General features: G+C 34.2%; 1 protein-coding gene across 2 annotated transcripts in view; it reads right to left on the reverse strand.

Annotated features, from left to right (window-relative positions):
- Mettl15 (methyltransferase like 15) overlaps nucleotides 1–13,198 on the reverse strand; it is a 130,790-nt gene that overhangs the window by 48,302 nt on the left and 69,290 nt on the right. For both annotated transcript variants that reach the window (XM_042691433.1, XM_042691432.1), the window contains exon 4: nucleotides 12,298–12,434. In XM_042691433.1, the coding sequence (XP_042547367.1) occupies nucleotides 12,298–12,434 (137 nt within the window). The remainder of the gene's footprint in view (nucleotides 1–12,297; nucleotides 12,435–13,198) is intronic.

The following is a 13,198-nucleotide window of genomic DNA, read 5'->3' on the forward strand; positions in this document are numbered from 1 at the left end:
TCTAGACATCAAAAGAAATAATTACTAGAAATAAGAGACAATCCAAAGAAGGAAAGAAAATCTTCACCAGCTATTCAATAAGCACATGATTAATGTCCAGAAAAAAACTAACAGTAAAAAAATAAACCAATAATTAAAGTACTTAAAAAGATCATTCTAAGAGGAAATAAAAATGGCTAATAGACTAATGAAGAATTGTTCAACATTCTTATACATAAAGAAAATTTAATTCAAAAAGATAGGAAGATTTCAACTCACCCTAGTCAGAAAGGCAATCACTAAGAAAATAAACAAGGAGAAATAGTGGCTTATATTATAGTATGTTCCAACTGGACATTACACTCACTGCATTTGAAGATACGTTTTTAAGTAACTCACAACCATAGTGAAGGCTGAGTTGCAGTGGCTCACTATAATCCCAGCTACTTTGGAGGTGAAGGTGAAAGGATCACAGTTTGGGGCCAGTTGGGACACAAAAATCCACAAACTCTTATCTCAAGGAACAACCTGTCTTTGGTGTGGCACACTTGTAATCTCAGCAACAAGGGAGAAAAAGGGGGATATTGTTCTGAGGGAAGACCAAGCAAAAGCATGAGACACTAAATAAAAAATGACTGGTGTCATGGCAAACCATGTACAAAAAAAAAAGGGGGGGGAAGTCATATTAATTACATCAGATGTGAATTCATATTGTAAAATACTTAGACTGTTATTAAGGGTATTTGAAGACTAATTTGGGTTTCTATTTCAATTCCTTGCATATAAGCACTCTTTAAAGATCTATGCTCAGATTAGCTCTTATTCCATATTTTCCCCTTAATGCACATGTTGTTACATTAATAAGAGAAAAAAAAATGGGTCATGCCCTGTTAGATATTCAGAGTGTGGGTGGAAATTCTTTGATGAGCTTTCTGGGGATACCTTTAACATGGGAATAGCTGTTGAGATTCTAGGAGAAAAAGGAAAAATTCTGTCAGTAGCAATATCTCTTAAAAATAAACTCTTTCAACACTGACTAAAAAGAAGGTTAGAAAGGTGTCTGAAATGTGCAATTAACCAATATCATTGCAAAGTTTTAGTGAAGAAAATCCTACGCTGAACCTACATAGTGCACAAAAAAATATTCATTATAATATCCTAGCTAATACAAAAAATGATTCAGGATATAAGTGTTAATCTAAAAAGTATTTTATCAGTTATTGTATGAATGCTGGTATCTTTTATTATTACATGGTAGTTGAGTGTCATAATATTGACTTTCTTTTATCTCAAGGAAGTGATATTTAATGAGGAATTGTACATACAATTAGCCCCATATAGTTTCTAGAACTAAAATATAAATTTAAAACATTGTTATAAAGAATGGGGTGTTTGCGGTTTTTATTTTTTGTTGTTCTATTTACATTGTGAAGTGGAAAGTAAGATAAACTGCATTTGGTTACTACTCTTCCACATATTTGATATAGAACATGGGAAATGATCACTCATTCAATTTCCTATTCAACCAGACTTCCATATAATATAACCTAGTATATGTAACATGCCAAAGGCTATATAGAAATCTGAAGGTGCAACGTCAGATAAAATTCATCCATAACATTACGTTATATGTAACATATGGAAGAGACAACGTAGAGACAATTCTTCTTGTCACAAGAGCCTATTTTCTTTTTTTTTTTTTGGTCCAGTCGTGGGGCCTAAACTCTGGGCCTGGGTGCTGTCCCTCAGCTCTTCAGCTCAAGGCTAGCTCTCTACCACTTGAGCCACAGCGCCACTTCCGGCTTTTTTCTTTTTGCTTATGTGGTGCTGAGGAATCGAACCCAGGGCCTCAGGCATGCAAGGCAAGCGCTCTACCACTGAGCCACCTTCCCAGCCCCAAGAGCCTATTTTCTTAAAGACATAACACATCTGAGTCCTGACACTTATTATCCTATTTTGTAAACACTGTTGTACATCTGTTTTTCCTGATACAGTAAGAAGGGATTTTATGTTGATTTTTTAAAATAACTATAATTCAAGAATATGGTACAACATATGACCCAAATATAATTTCTTGAACTGGGTTAGTAGCAGTGCTGAGAGAAATGTGAATATAAAATAAAAAAATAATTTAAATATGGGCCTATAATGTTCTTAGTATTTCCCAGCAAGAAAATTACTTATTTAATCTCACAAAGAAAATGAATTCATTTGTAGTACTAAAACCATGTCATGGGAAACTGCACATGCAAGGTTGTGTTTTTATAACAAGCACTAAAGTGAAGTTTAGATGTGCATTTAAAAAGTTAGATGTATGTGCATAGGAAAAGAAAATAATAAAGCGCATAACTTAACCAAGCAGTCATTTGTTTCAGGTTTACTTTATACTTCAGATTAAAATTGGAGTGGAGAGAACAGAGGATTATATGTGTAATTACAGCAAACTCAATGTGACTTAATTAGCTTATGCTGTTAGTGAAAATATAAGGATTGTTTTCATTCTTTTAATAACTTAGAAAACCAAATATAAAAGTTCTACTAAAGTGCTCTCATATGTAATAAAATATGCCTTAAAATACAGTGCTTGTCCAAGATAAAATAAAATGAAATCTTTCTAGGTACAGCTATTCGAGTACTGAAGCAGTTGCTATTCTTATCCTCTACCATATGGATATGTTTAAATGACGTAGGCAATAAAAACGGATTATTTCAATTTTGTGAAAGGGTAATTCAGTTCTCATTGTTATAATATAAATACCATTTGCATTTCAAATATGGATGTTAATTTCCATAATTTATATTTGTAAACTTTTAAGCCAAATATTCTAAGAATAAACGCTAAATTTATAAGATTATTTCTTTGTTGCTTTGTATGTCCCTCCCCCACAGTGTAACCCCCGCTTTCACTATATTTGATGTCAGTATAACATGTGGAGGAGATGGGGACAAACAAGTCGTTTAAGGATTCAGGTGGACCTGTTGCAACAATGAGAAGTACAAAATGTCATGTCAAAACCAGCTTTACAATGTCGGTGGGGGGGGGGTATGATTGGGTGGGAGGGAGGGGGAAGGCTGGGAAGGGAGGTGAAGGGTAAACAAAGGAGGAGGCTGCAATGCTTGGTAAGAAATGTATGCATTATCCTGCCCATGTAATTGTAACCCCTCTGTACAGTATGTTCTCAAGTAAAATAAAATAAAATTTAAAAAAAAAAAAAAAAAAAAGAATAAACGCTAATTGGGAACAGGTGTTAAGATATTAATGTATAGGTCTGTAGTTAAATTTGCATTTGTTAGAAAACAAAATTAGACTTTATTGAAATACACACAGAATGTGACTCCATGTTAGTAACAAGCTAAGTAATCAGGTATAATTTCTATAGATAATAAAGATGACTCAGAAATCAGCCTTATAGAAACTTTGGTCTCAAGAACAAGCAGTTAAAAATTAAACTGAGAACACATTCAAACATATGTATAGAAAAGAATCAAAAAAGGAAAATTACAGGAAAGAATTTCTGATTGATAATGGTGATTGGTGATGTTCATATAGTATTAGTCCTTTTGGTCTGAAGCCAAGAATTGATGGAAAACTATAACCAATACAAAGTAAATCTGGATGGGAGTAGGAGAGGTGAGGTTACACCTTATTAGAACAGCATTCAGAATTGTGATAAGCTGTCTCAGTTCATTCAGAGTGTTCAAAGAAAATACAGTGTAACTTATAAACGACAGATATTATTTGTCACAATTCTGGAGACTGAGATATACAGCATTAAAGTACCAGTAGAGTCAGTTTCTTATGAAGGCATATTTTCTATTTGAAATGAAGACTTACATAGTAAACCTACATAGTAGAAAGGGTCAAAGATTATATCATCACTTGATAGAAGTGTAAGAGGTTATCTTATTTTTGTAAGAGTGTTAATCTTGTCCCTGAAGGCTTTAGATTTGTGACTTAACCACTTTAGAAAAGGCTCCACTTCTTAATACTATTAGAGAATTTTAGGAAACACCAGTATTCAGATGAAAGCATAGGCATAGTCCTATTGACTCTGACTCTTGTTACAAAAGAGTCTGTAACACTACCTTTTGTCTGTAACACTACCTTTTGTCTGTAACTCTACCTTTTGTCTGTAACACTACCTTTTGTCTGTAACTCTACCTTTTGTTACAGACGAAAGGTGAGGAAAGAACACTCGACAGGTGAGGAAAATTAAATGTGGCTTCTAAGACTGGGAATCTATAGGTGAATATAATGAACTGACCAGTAAGAAAAGCAAATAAAAGGTAATCTTCATCTTGGTGTGTGTGTGTGTGTGTGTGTGTGTGTGTGTGTGTGTGTGTGTGTGTGTGTGTGTGTGTGTGTGTGTGTGTGTGTGTAATATATGTACATATGTATGTGTTTATGTATATATAATTTATACAATAATTATTATGACAAGGCACCTCTAACATTTATTAAATAATCTTATATTAAACAACTTAATTGTATGATCTCATTCTGCAGAACATACCAAGAAGTATTAGTAACACTTCATTTTAGAGAGGAGGAAATAAACTAAAAAGAATTAGATTACATAGGTAAAGTTCCACAGATAGAAAGGGACAGAACTAAGACTCTAAATCATGACTATTCGTATCTAAAAAATTTAGACTGCTTCCTTACCTGTAGGGACTTAAAATAAGCCAGATCCAGATGATTCTAAAGGTAAAAGATCTAGACAGAGATAAACTAAAAATATTGAAAGATCTGTGACATTTGTAACAAAGGTAGAGGGTGAGAAGATTCAAGCAGAGTAGCCGAGAAAGTTTTAAAACGAAACCATTCCCAAAGATGAGAATGGATTTAAGAGAACCAAAAAAAAAAAAAAAAAAAAAAAAAAAAAATGGAGAATACCCCACAGTTATACACCTATAAGGTTAAAGAAGCAAGGACGAAGGGTGGTGCTTGGAATACCCATCCCCAGGCTGCATAAGGCAGGAGGGACCTATGAACTAAAATCTCCACGGAGGAAATTGGTCACTGTTAATATGTCCCTCTGACATCTGCTTCCTATTTGCTAAATCATATATCCTTACTTCAAGTGCCTGCCTATATTTTACACTTTTGCAAGACAGGTAAAATATAGGTTAAGGGATGAAAGTTTTGGCATATTTCAAATCTCTAGTCAAACTGACATTTCCTAGCAGGTCTCTTTCACAAACAATATTGATTTCTTTTTTATTTGAAACATAAATCAATTCTTTCTAACATCCACAAGTACTCAGATTCTGAGGATGTGAATGTGTAAGATGGTTTGCAAATAAGTACATATATGTATAGTGCATATATATACGCACACACAATTCTTTTACTTAAAACAATGCTTATTAAGCTTCAGGTGATATTCGTGGATATCCGTATTCTATTATATAAAATTCTGTTAAGAACCCATTCAAATTCCATGGATTCTTCAATGTTGGACAATAACCCCAATCTTCACATTTCTAGAAGACAGATACTATTATAATCTCCATTTGAACATAAGGAAATTGAGAAAAACGAAGTTTATGTAGCTCATTCTAAGTTTTGTAGTAAGTACAATGACATAGTGGGAATTCAAAGGAAGGAGAAGTCTGACTTTGGAGTTATATAGTGAAATAAATTATACATGATATCTAGTTCTACCTTGGAATGCATTTGTTAAAACCTTTTAAAAAACATTAAAATGAGAAACCAAAGATCATTACAGAGAAGTAGAATGTCCAATAAGGTGATTAAGAAGAGAAAATTCTATAGATCTAACTACTATGTGTTTATTTGCTTTCTGCCACTGTGAACCAACTCAAAGAGGAAAGTGAACAAGTTAAAAGGCGAAAATTTAAATTTATATTGGCTCATGTTTTCAGAGCTTTCAGTCCATCGTGGTGAGCAGAACATGATGGAAGACAGCATATCACATGGCAGTTAGGAAGCAGAGGGAGAATGCCAGCATCAGCAGGTTTTTGTTTTCTTCCCATCTGGGTCACCCACATTCGGGATACATCTTTCCTGCACAGTTAATACTCTTTAGAAATGCTCTCAGTGATATAGTCAGAAACGTTCTTTATTCATAGCTGCTTCTCAACCCAATCAAGTTTACAATCAAGATTAATCATCAAACATCATAACCGATTTTATAAAGTGATGATTCCTCACCTTATTTTTTCTCAGCTTTCCCTTCTACCAACTTCATACATCAGGCAGAATTGTTTATAAAATACAAATGTGATCATGTCAGTATTTGTTTCAAATACTTTGCTGCCTTCCCATAGCCTAGAAGAGAATAAAAACCTTCTTGTATGATCTTTCATGATCTGGCCTGAGTTCACCTTTTATGCCACTATAATTTATAGTTCTCCAATAGCTCTTCTTTTCTTTTTTTGAGAGCTTTGAATATTATGTTCTCAAAATGATGTGTTTTCTCTTGTTCCACAATACCACCCTCCTTTATAAACTCAGAGTCACTCATCTTTCAGGTCATGACTTGCATTTACATACTTTGGAAATCTTCCCAGGTGTTCTAGACTTTATTGTAATGTCATATTCATCTTAGAGTATAATTCATTTACTATTAGTCATGATCACAACTGTCATTAAACCATTATGAAATTATCTGCTATTTTCAACTTTCATTTTAAGCTCAGTGAAAACATGGACTTAATCCTTTTGGAACTCTCAATTTAGAACTAGCAAACTCCCTGAAGATTATCTAATAAATGTTTATTGGACAGTAATCCTTGAAATTGTTAGGTAAGCCAGAGTCAAGTATTTTTATATTCACACATAAATAAATTCAAGGCAGACATTTCCTAGGCAAAGGTTATATACTTAAGAAAATTCAAAGGAAGAAAAACAAAATTCTGTTACTGATACTTGTGTTATCAAAAGCACTGAGAAAGTGATAGAACATCATCAATGGTCTAAAAGTCTTATTAATTTTCCAAGGTCATTTTTTTCATATTTGTTTATATTAATGGAAATTCTCTTGGTTTCACGGTGCGTAGCACAAATGATATCCTATGGTTAGTAAGATTAACAACAGCCGTTTCTTATATCTCATCCTGGAAGTCTAGAAATGTTATTTAAAATAGTACTTTCTTTTACATAACATCTGAAGTGACCTTGGAGCCAAATTTCCTGAGTTTGATTCTTTGCTTTTTTATAGACTGTAATAACAAATGTTTCTAGTTTAAATAAACTTTAGAGTGGGTGAAAGAACACAAGCAAAAATTTGAAGTCCTGAGTTCTATACTCATCTTTATTATTGCTTCTTGTGTAAATGTGACAAAAATTGAAAAAATAGCAGCTAGTAAAAAGGTAAATGTTAAACATCTAAAGAACAGACTACATAACTTTAGAGGTTTTAGGAGTAATTTTGAATAAATTTTAAAGTATGTAAATATATATGCTCACAATGCTATATTTGCTAGACAAATGCCCTACCACTTGAGCTACACCCCCAGTCCACAATGCTACATTTGTATGAATATGGAGTAAATTTGAAAAAGATGAAAGCCAGCACAAGATGGGGTAATAGAAAGATCCAAACTTGATCCCACACTCCAGAAATATCAATTAGCAATTGTCCCGTGATAATTATTCCATTGTTGGGTGAAAAACCAAAAATGTGAAAATAAGCATGAGTTTAGTGCATCTTACATAGAATCAAACAAAATTTCACTGATAGAGAAAAAGAAGGACAAAGTGTACAGTACCTGCCAGAAAGTGTAAGGCCCTGGATTTAGCCTCAGCAACGTAAATGAATGAATGAATGTGAGAAAATGGTTTTCCATTGACCATGCTGTCCCCTTTTCCAAGGTTGTTACAGTGCCCAGCAGAAAGAATGCTTTAGTATCTAGAGTTCCTACAGTGGGAAAAGGGAACCAACAAGGTATATATATGCAGCTCCTCTGACATCCCAAGGTATTTTCTACAATGTTCACTGTAGTTTCACTTCATAAAAGACAGGAAACCTACAGAAAAACAGCAAAGCTAAACCATCGAAATTAGGTAGAATGCAAGTAAAAAGGTGGAGCCATAAGGATCACTGTCCAGATTTTGGTGACAGCTTGGTGTACTCACCAACTGGCACTCAACCTTAGATACTACTATACAAGACTGTATGGTGAACAGTGGTACTCAACTTTAGATTCTAGTGCACTCATAAAGCTCTCCTTAGGAGAGATGGGAAGTGATATCTAGCTCTAGGTGGTCAGTTTTCAGCCCAAGCAGCAGACTTCATGCTAGGGCCCAGTCAAGAGATGTTCACATCATATTTTGAAACACACCAATATACTACATCTAACATAACTGGGAGTTTGATCAGTTCTTCAACTTGCTAGCCTACTCCAACACATCTTGGGTAGCACACTAGCCTTGAGCTGAAGAGCTGAGGGACAGCGCCCAGGCCCAGAGTTCAGGCCCCACGACCGGAACCCCCCCCACCTAAAAAGAAGAATTTTTAATAAAGAATGCAAATGTCCTAGTCATCCATATCCACTTAACCACAAAACTACTCCTGCAACCCTGTCTAACTGCTAAACCTCAATGAAAGGATCATGTAGTCAAAAAATAGACTCTGCCGTGTGGCCTGGCTTCATGAGAAGAGGCATTATTTTGATGTCCATTGAACAGCTCAGCCACATAGCAAAGCTACCTAAGAATCTTATTGGATAGTAGAGTTTGGCCAGTTGCTTTACTGGAACTCAGTACAAAAGCTGCAATCTGATTAACTAGAAAATCTAAAATAAAGGTCACTACTAGCTTGTCCATCAAAAATCACAGGATACACTGACTAGGGAAACCCTTTCCCTATCAAAGGAATTCTTGAAAAGCCTGAAAATTTTTCTTGCAAATGATAAAACACTAACATGGAAAGGGAGATCTAGAAAATAATTTTTTTAAAAATTCAGAAAAATGCAAATTAAGAAGCTTTCTGATCATCAAGAATTTGTGGCTAAAATAATGAATGAATAACATAAGAAGTTTGACAAGACCAAATAAAATACAATTAGAAACCCTAAATATGAAGACAAAATCGCTAAACTGAAAATGCTATGAAAATTTCAAGAGCTCGATCTATTAAGTGGAGGAAAGGATCAGCAGATTCAAAGAAATAACATTTGAAATTATCAGAGAAGCAAAAGAAAAACTAATGCAGAATTTAGGGCACATAATTAACCTATCTAAGGTATGAATTCAAGGAGGAAAACAGTAAATGATGTCAGAAAGCATATGTAAAGACAGAATTGATTAAAATTCCCTTAATATGAGGAATGTAAACAATATCCAGTATGTCTAAAATGTCCAGTAGCTACCAATGAAATTTAACCCCAAAAATGAAACCACTAACTACAAATTCCAAGAAGAATAAAGTATTGGAAATATTCACAAAAGATTTTAATGTCTATCAGTAAACTTCTTATCTAAATGGTAAGCTGAGAGAGGAATAAATTGAAACTGTTTTAGAAAAAACAATCTGACAACCAACAATACTCTAGTCAGCAAAATTGTCTTTCAGAAATGTGGATAAATTAAAATTCTTTCAGAAAAGAAAATGAAAGCCTACCTTATAGGATTTCTGAATAAAGTTCTTTAAAATGAAACAGAGTATAATTAATAACACAAATCTAGTAAAAGTAAAAAATGCAATGACATAAGTACCAAAGACCTAGGATTATAACAGTGGAACATAAATTTTGTCTTGTACTACAAGAGCTAAGAGACAAAGCTGTTAATGATAGTTATGGCTAAAATAGTCAAGGGACCAGCTGGGCATCAGTGTCTCACGCCTGTAACCCTAGCTACTCAGGAGTCTGAGAGCTCAGGATCATGGTTCAAAGCCAGCCTGGGCAGTAACATCCATGAGACTCTTCAATTAACCCCCCAAAACCAGATTGGCGCTGTGGCTCAAGTGGTAGAGCAATCGCTTTGAGATGAAGAGCTCAGGGACAATGCCCAGGCCCAGAGTTCAAACCTCACGACTGGCAGAAGAAAAAAAAAAGAAAAGTCAATTCTAACATAAAAATGTGGCAGGAGTAATGTGATGGTAACATACAAACTTGAAACTCCATTCAGGTGGAAATACCAACCAAGGGAAATGAAGAAAATAATGCTCCATTCGCAAATACACCTAAAACTTTATAAAATATATAAGAACAAATTTAACAATAAAAGACATGTTTCCAATTTTTTTAAAGGGCATATGCAACAAGATCTGAACAAAAGGAAAGACATATTTGCTTGGGTTGAAAGAATTAGCATCATTCAAAAAGTCAGAAACTGTCAACCACAGAAAGGAATTTAACAGATGATAAAAAATGTTTTAATTCAATGAGGAGATAGTACATTATTAATAAATATTACTGACATGATGCCTCCCAAATTTGTAGAAAATAAAATAGGCTTTTAACCTGGTGTCCATAAAATTCTGTGACTGTCCAAACAAATGTGCATAAATATTCTTTTACAATTTTATTGGGAAAACAAATCTCATTCATGAAATTTGCAGAGTCTGAAAGCTGAAAGAAAACTATTTTATGTAAGTATTATGCCTTTCTTACTTTTATTCTTGGACTAAACTTATCCATGGTCATACTTTTGCTGCTTTAGCAAAGATCATTTAACTGCTGGGTAACTACAACTAGTAAAAGATAGCACATATCAAAACATATTTGAGCAGTATGGGGATTTGAACTCAAAACTGCAAGCTTGCTGGGCTAGCACTCTATCACCGAGCCATGCTTCCGGTCCTTTTTGTACTGGCAGTTTTTGCAGTAGGTTCTCACTTCTTGCCCCTGCTGTGTCTGGACTGCAGTCTATCTATTTTTGGCTTCCTATCTTAAATGGGATCACAGGCACGTATGCCACCACAGTTAGCTTCTTCCAGTTGAGAATTCAATTCAATCCTCTTCATATCCACCTCCCAAGTAGCTAAGATTATAGGCATGAGCTATAGGAAGTTCAAACATATCAAATTAAATTTTGTCTCTGAAAATTCTATCTATTTTCTTGATTTTTTGCAGGCTCCAGAGCATGAGAGGCAAGGAAAAAAAAAAAAGTTCCTCGTTACTGACAACTGCAGTTTTCCTTCCTATCTGGGAAGTGTCATCTTAGCTCCAAGACAGTTTTCTCTTTTAGAGTAATAGTTTTCAACAATGTATCATATAGAATTTACTGTCTAATTAAAATTTTCTCTAAAGGAAGATTAGTGATTAAAACAGTATTGTATTCTGTTTAAAGATCCCATATTGATCTCCACTAGACTGTAGCAGGATAAATCATTATAAATTACTTGTAAATTTCACAAAGCACTCAGAGAAAACAAGTACATTAGTTTTATATAAACGTCCTCGTGAGGTCAAAAGAAGTCTCACAAAGCTGGGCACCAGTGGCTCATGCCTGTAATCCTAGCTACTCAGGAGGCTGAGATTTGAGGATCATGGTTCAAAGCCAAGTCCAGGCAGGAAAATCCGTGAGACTCTTATCTCCAATAAACCACTAGAAAACTGGAAGTGGCGCTGTGACTCAAGCTGTAGAGCACTAGCCTTGAGCTTGAGAGTGCAGGGACAGCAACCACGCCCAGAGTTCAAGCCCCATGACCAGCCAAAAAAAAACCAAAAAAAAAGGATCACGTAATTAATTTGCTAAATACTTCCAAAGTAACTCATGCCAGTTCCTGGAGAAAGCATCTTGCAATGTTGCTTTATTTTCTTTGGTGTCTTGGATCTCCTAGACTCTAGAAATCCTGCCTCAGCCTAGTGAGTTAATGAGTCTAAAGTCACATGCCACAACACACAAAGAACAAAAATTGTATTTTGAAGAGGGAATCTGGCCAGAATATAGGGTCCAAGTGTTCTATGTTTGTATAAAAATGAAACAACAAATCTGCTTTATTTGTTCTAAGAAATCAAAGGAGGAATGATGAGGAGTAATGAGGAAAAGGATTTAATTGGAGTACATTATATGCATATATGGAAACACCACAATAAAACCCTTTTACAACTGCTCAAGCTAATAAAAATGGGGGAAAACATTTTGATGATCATGGGCTATTTCTCGAAATAGGATTTATGAATGGTTTAAACTATCTGTCATCTCGTAGCAGGAGTTATTTCCTCATATATCTCATGGGTACAAAAAGATAGATGCAGCTGTATTATGACTTCAGGTGAAATTTTTAACCTATTTGTATTCATTCTTTTTTGGAGGAACAGGAGGAGATACTTAAGTAAAACACAACAGTTAAATAGTCCAAACTCTATAAAAATTAATCAATATACAAAAACATTACTTACGGATACAATCTTGAAAGCTGTTCGGCTATAGCATAAGCTGTTGGGTCTCTGTCTAAGGCATAAAGAATAATATCTGATTCCTTCTGAAGAATGGCTCTTGTGTGGCCTCCTGAACCAAATGTCATATCTAGAAAAATCTAACCAATACAGAAAAAGAAAATTACTCCTTAAAGTGAGCTTAACTTATCATTAAGCTAAATGACAACAACCTTAATTTTAGAAGTATATTGTTTTTAGGCCTGACTGCAAATAGAAAAAAAATATAACTGGAATTCCTTTTTTAATATAAATCAGCCTCAATTGTGAATGATTAAATTTTTAAAAAGTAATCAGTAAAATAATCCCTGGTACAAACTGGCAAATCAAGATAACATTGCTTCACTATAGAGTCAAACAGGCCACACTACTCTGTAGCCTACTTTATAACACTTTGTAGCACTCATCTTGTAATAATATTATACCCATTCCTTATCATTTGGAGATAATTAAAAATCACTTATCCCAACTTTCCTAAATGCTTTATATGAAAATTAAAGATATTCAAAGTAAAAGAGATAAGTAGACACACAGAATGAATGAGGACACATACATAGATACACACTTGATGCAATGCAAAAAAAGGGAACTTAGCATCCCAAGGTAACTATCGGAAAGAAGGCAAAGCCCATTAATCAAAATATAAAGATTCACTATTCTAGAATATCATTGAATAGTCATAATTCAGGCTAATTAGCTTTTAAGAACCACTTAATATCAGTATATTCTAATATCACCACTGATTCATTAATGAATACACTTACAGGGCATTAATAATGATTGATAATTAATTCTATTATTTAACTCTATAACACACCATATTTCATTTTCCAATCAGCCTCCTTTATAGTGAACATGAAAAATG

This window comes from Dipodomys spectabilis, unplaced genomic scaffold (assembly GCF_019054845.1).
Source record: "Dipodomys spectabilis isolate Male_0828 unplaced genomic scaffold, ASM1905484v1 ptg000145l, whole genome shotgun sequence".
NCBI classification, from domain to species: domain Eukaryota; kingdom Metazoa; phylum Chordata; class Mammalia; order Rodentia; family Heteromyidae; genus Dipodomys; species Dipodomys spectabilis.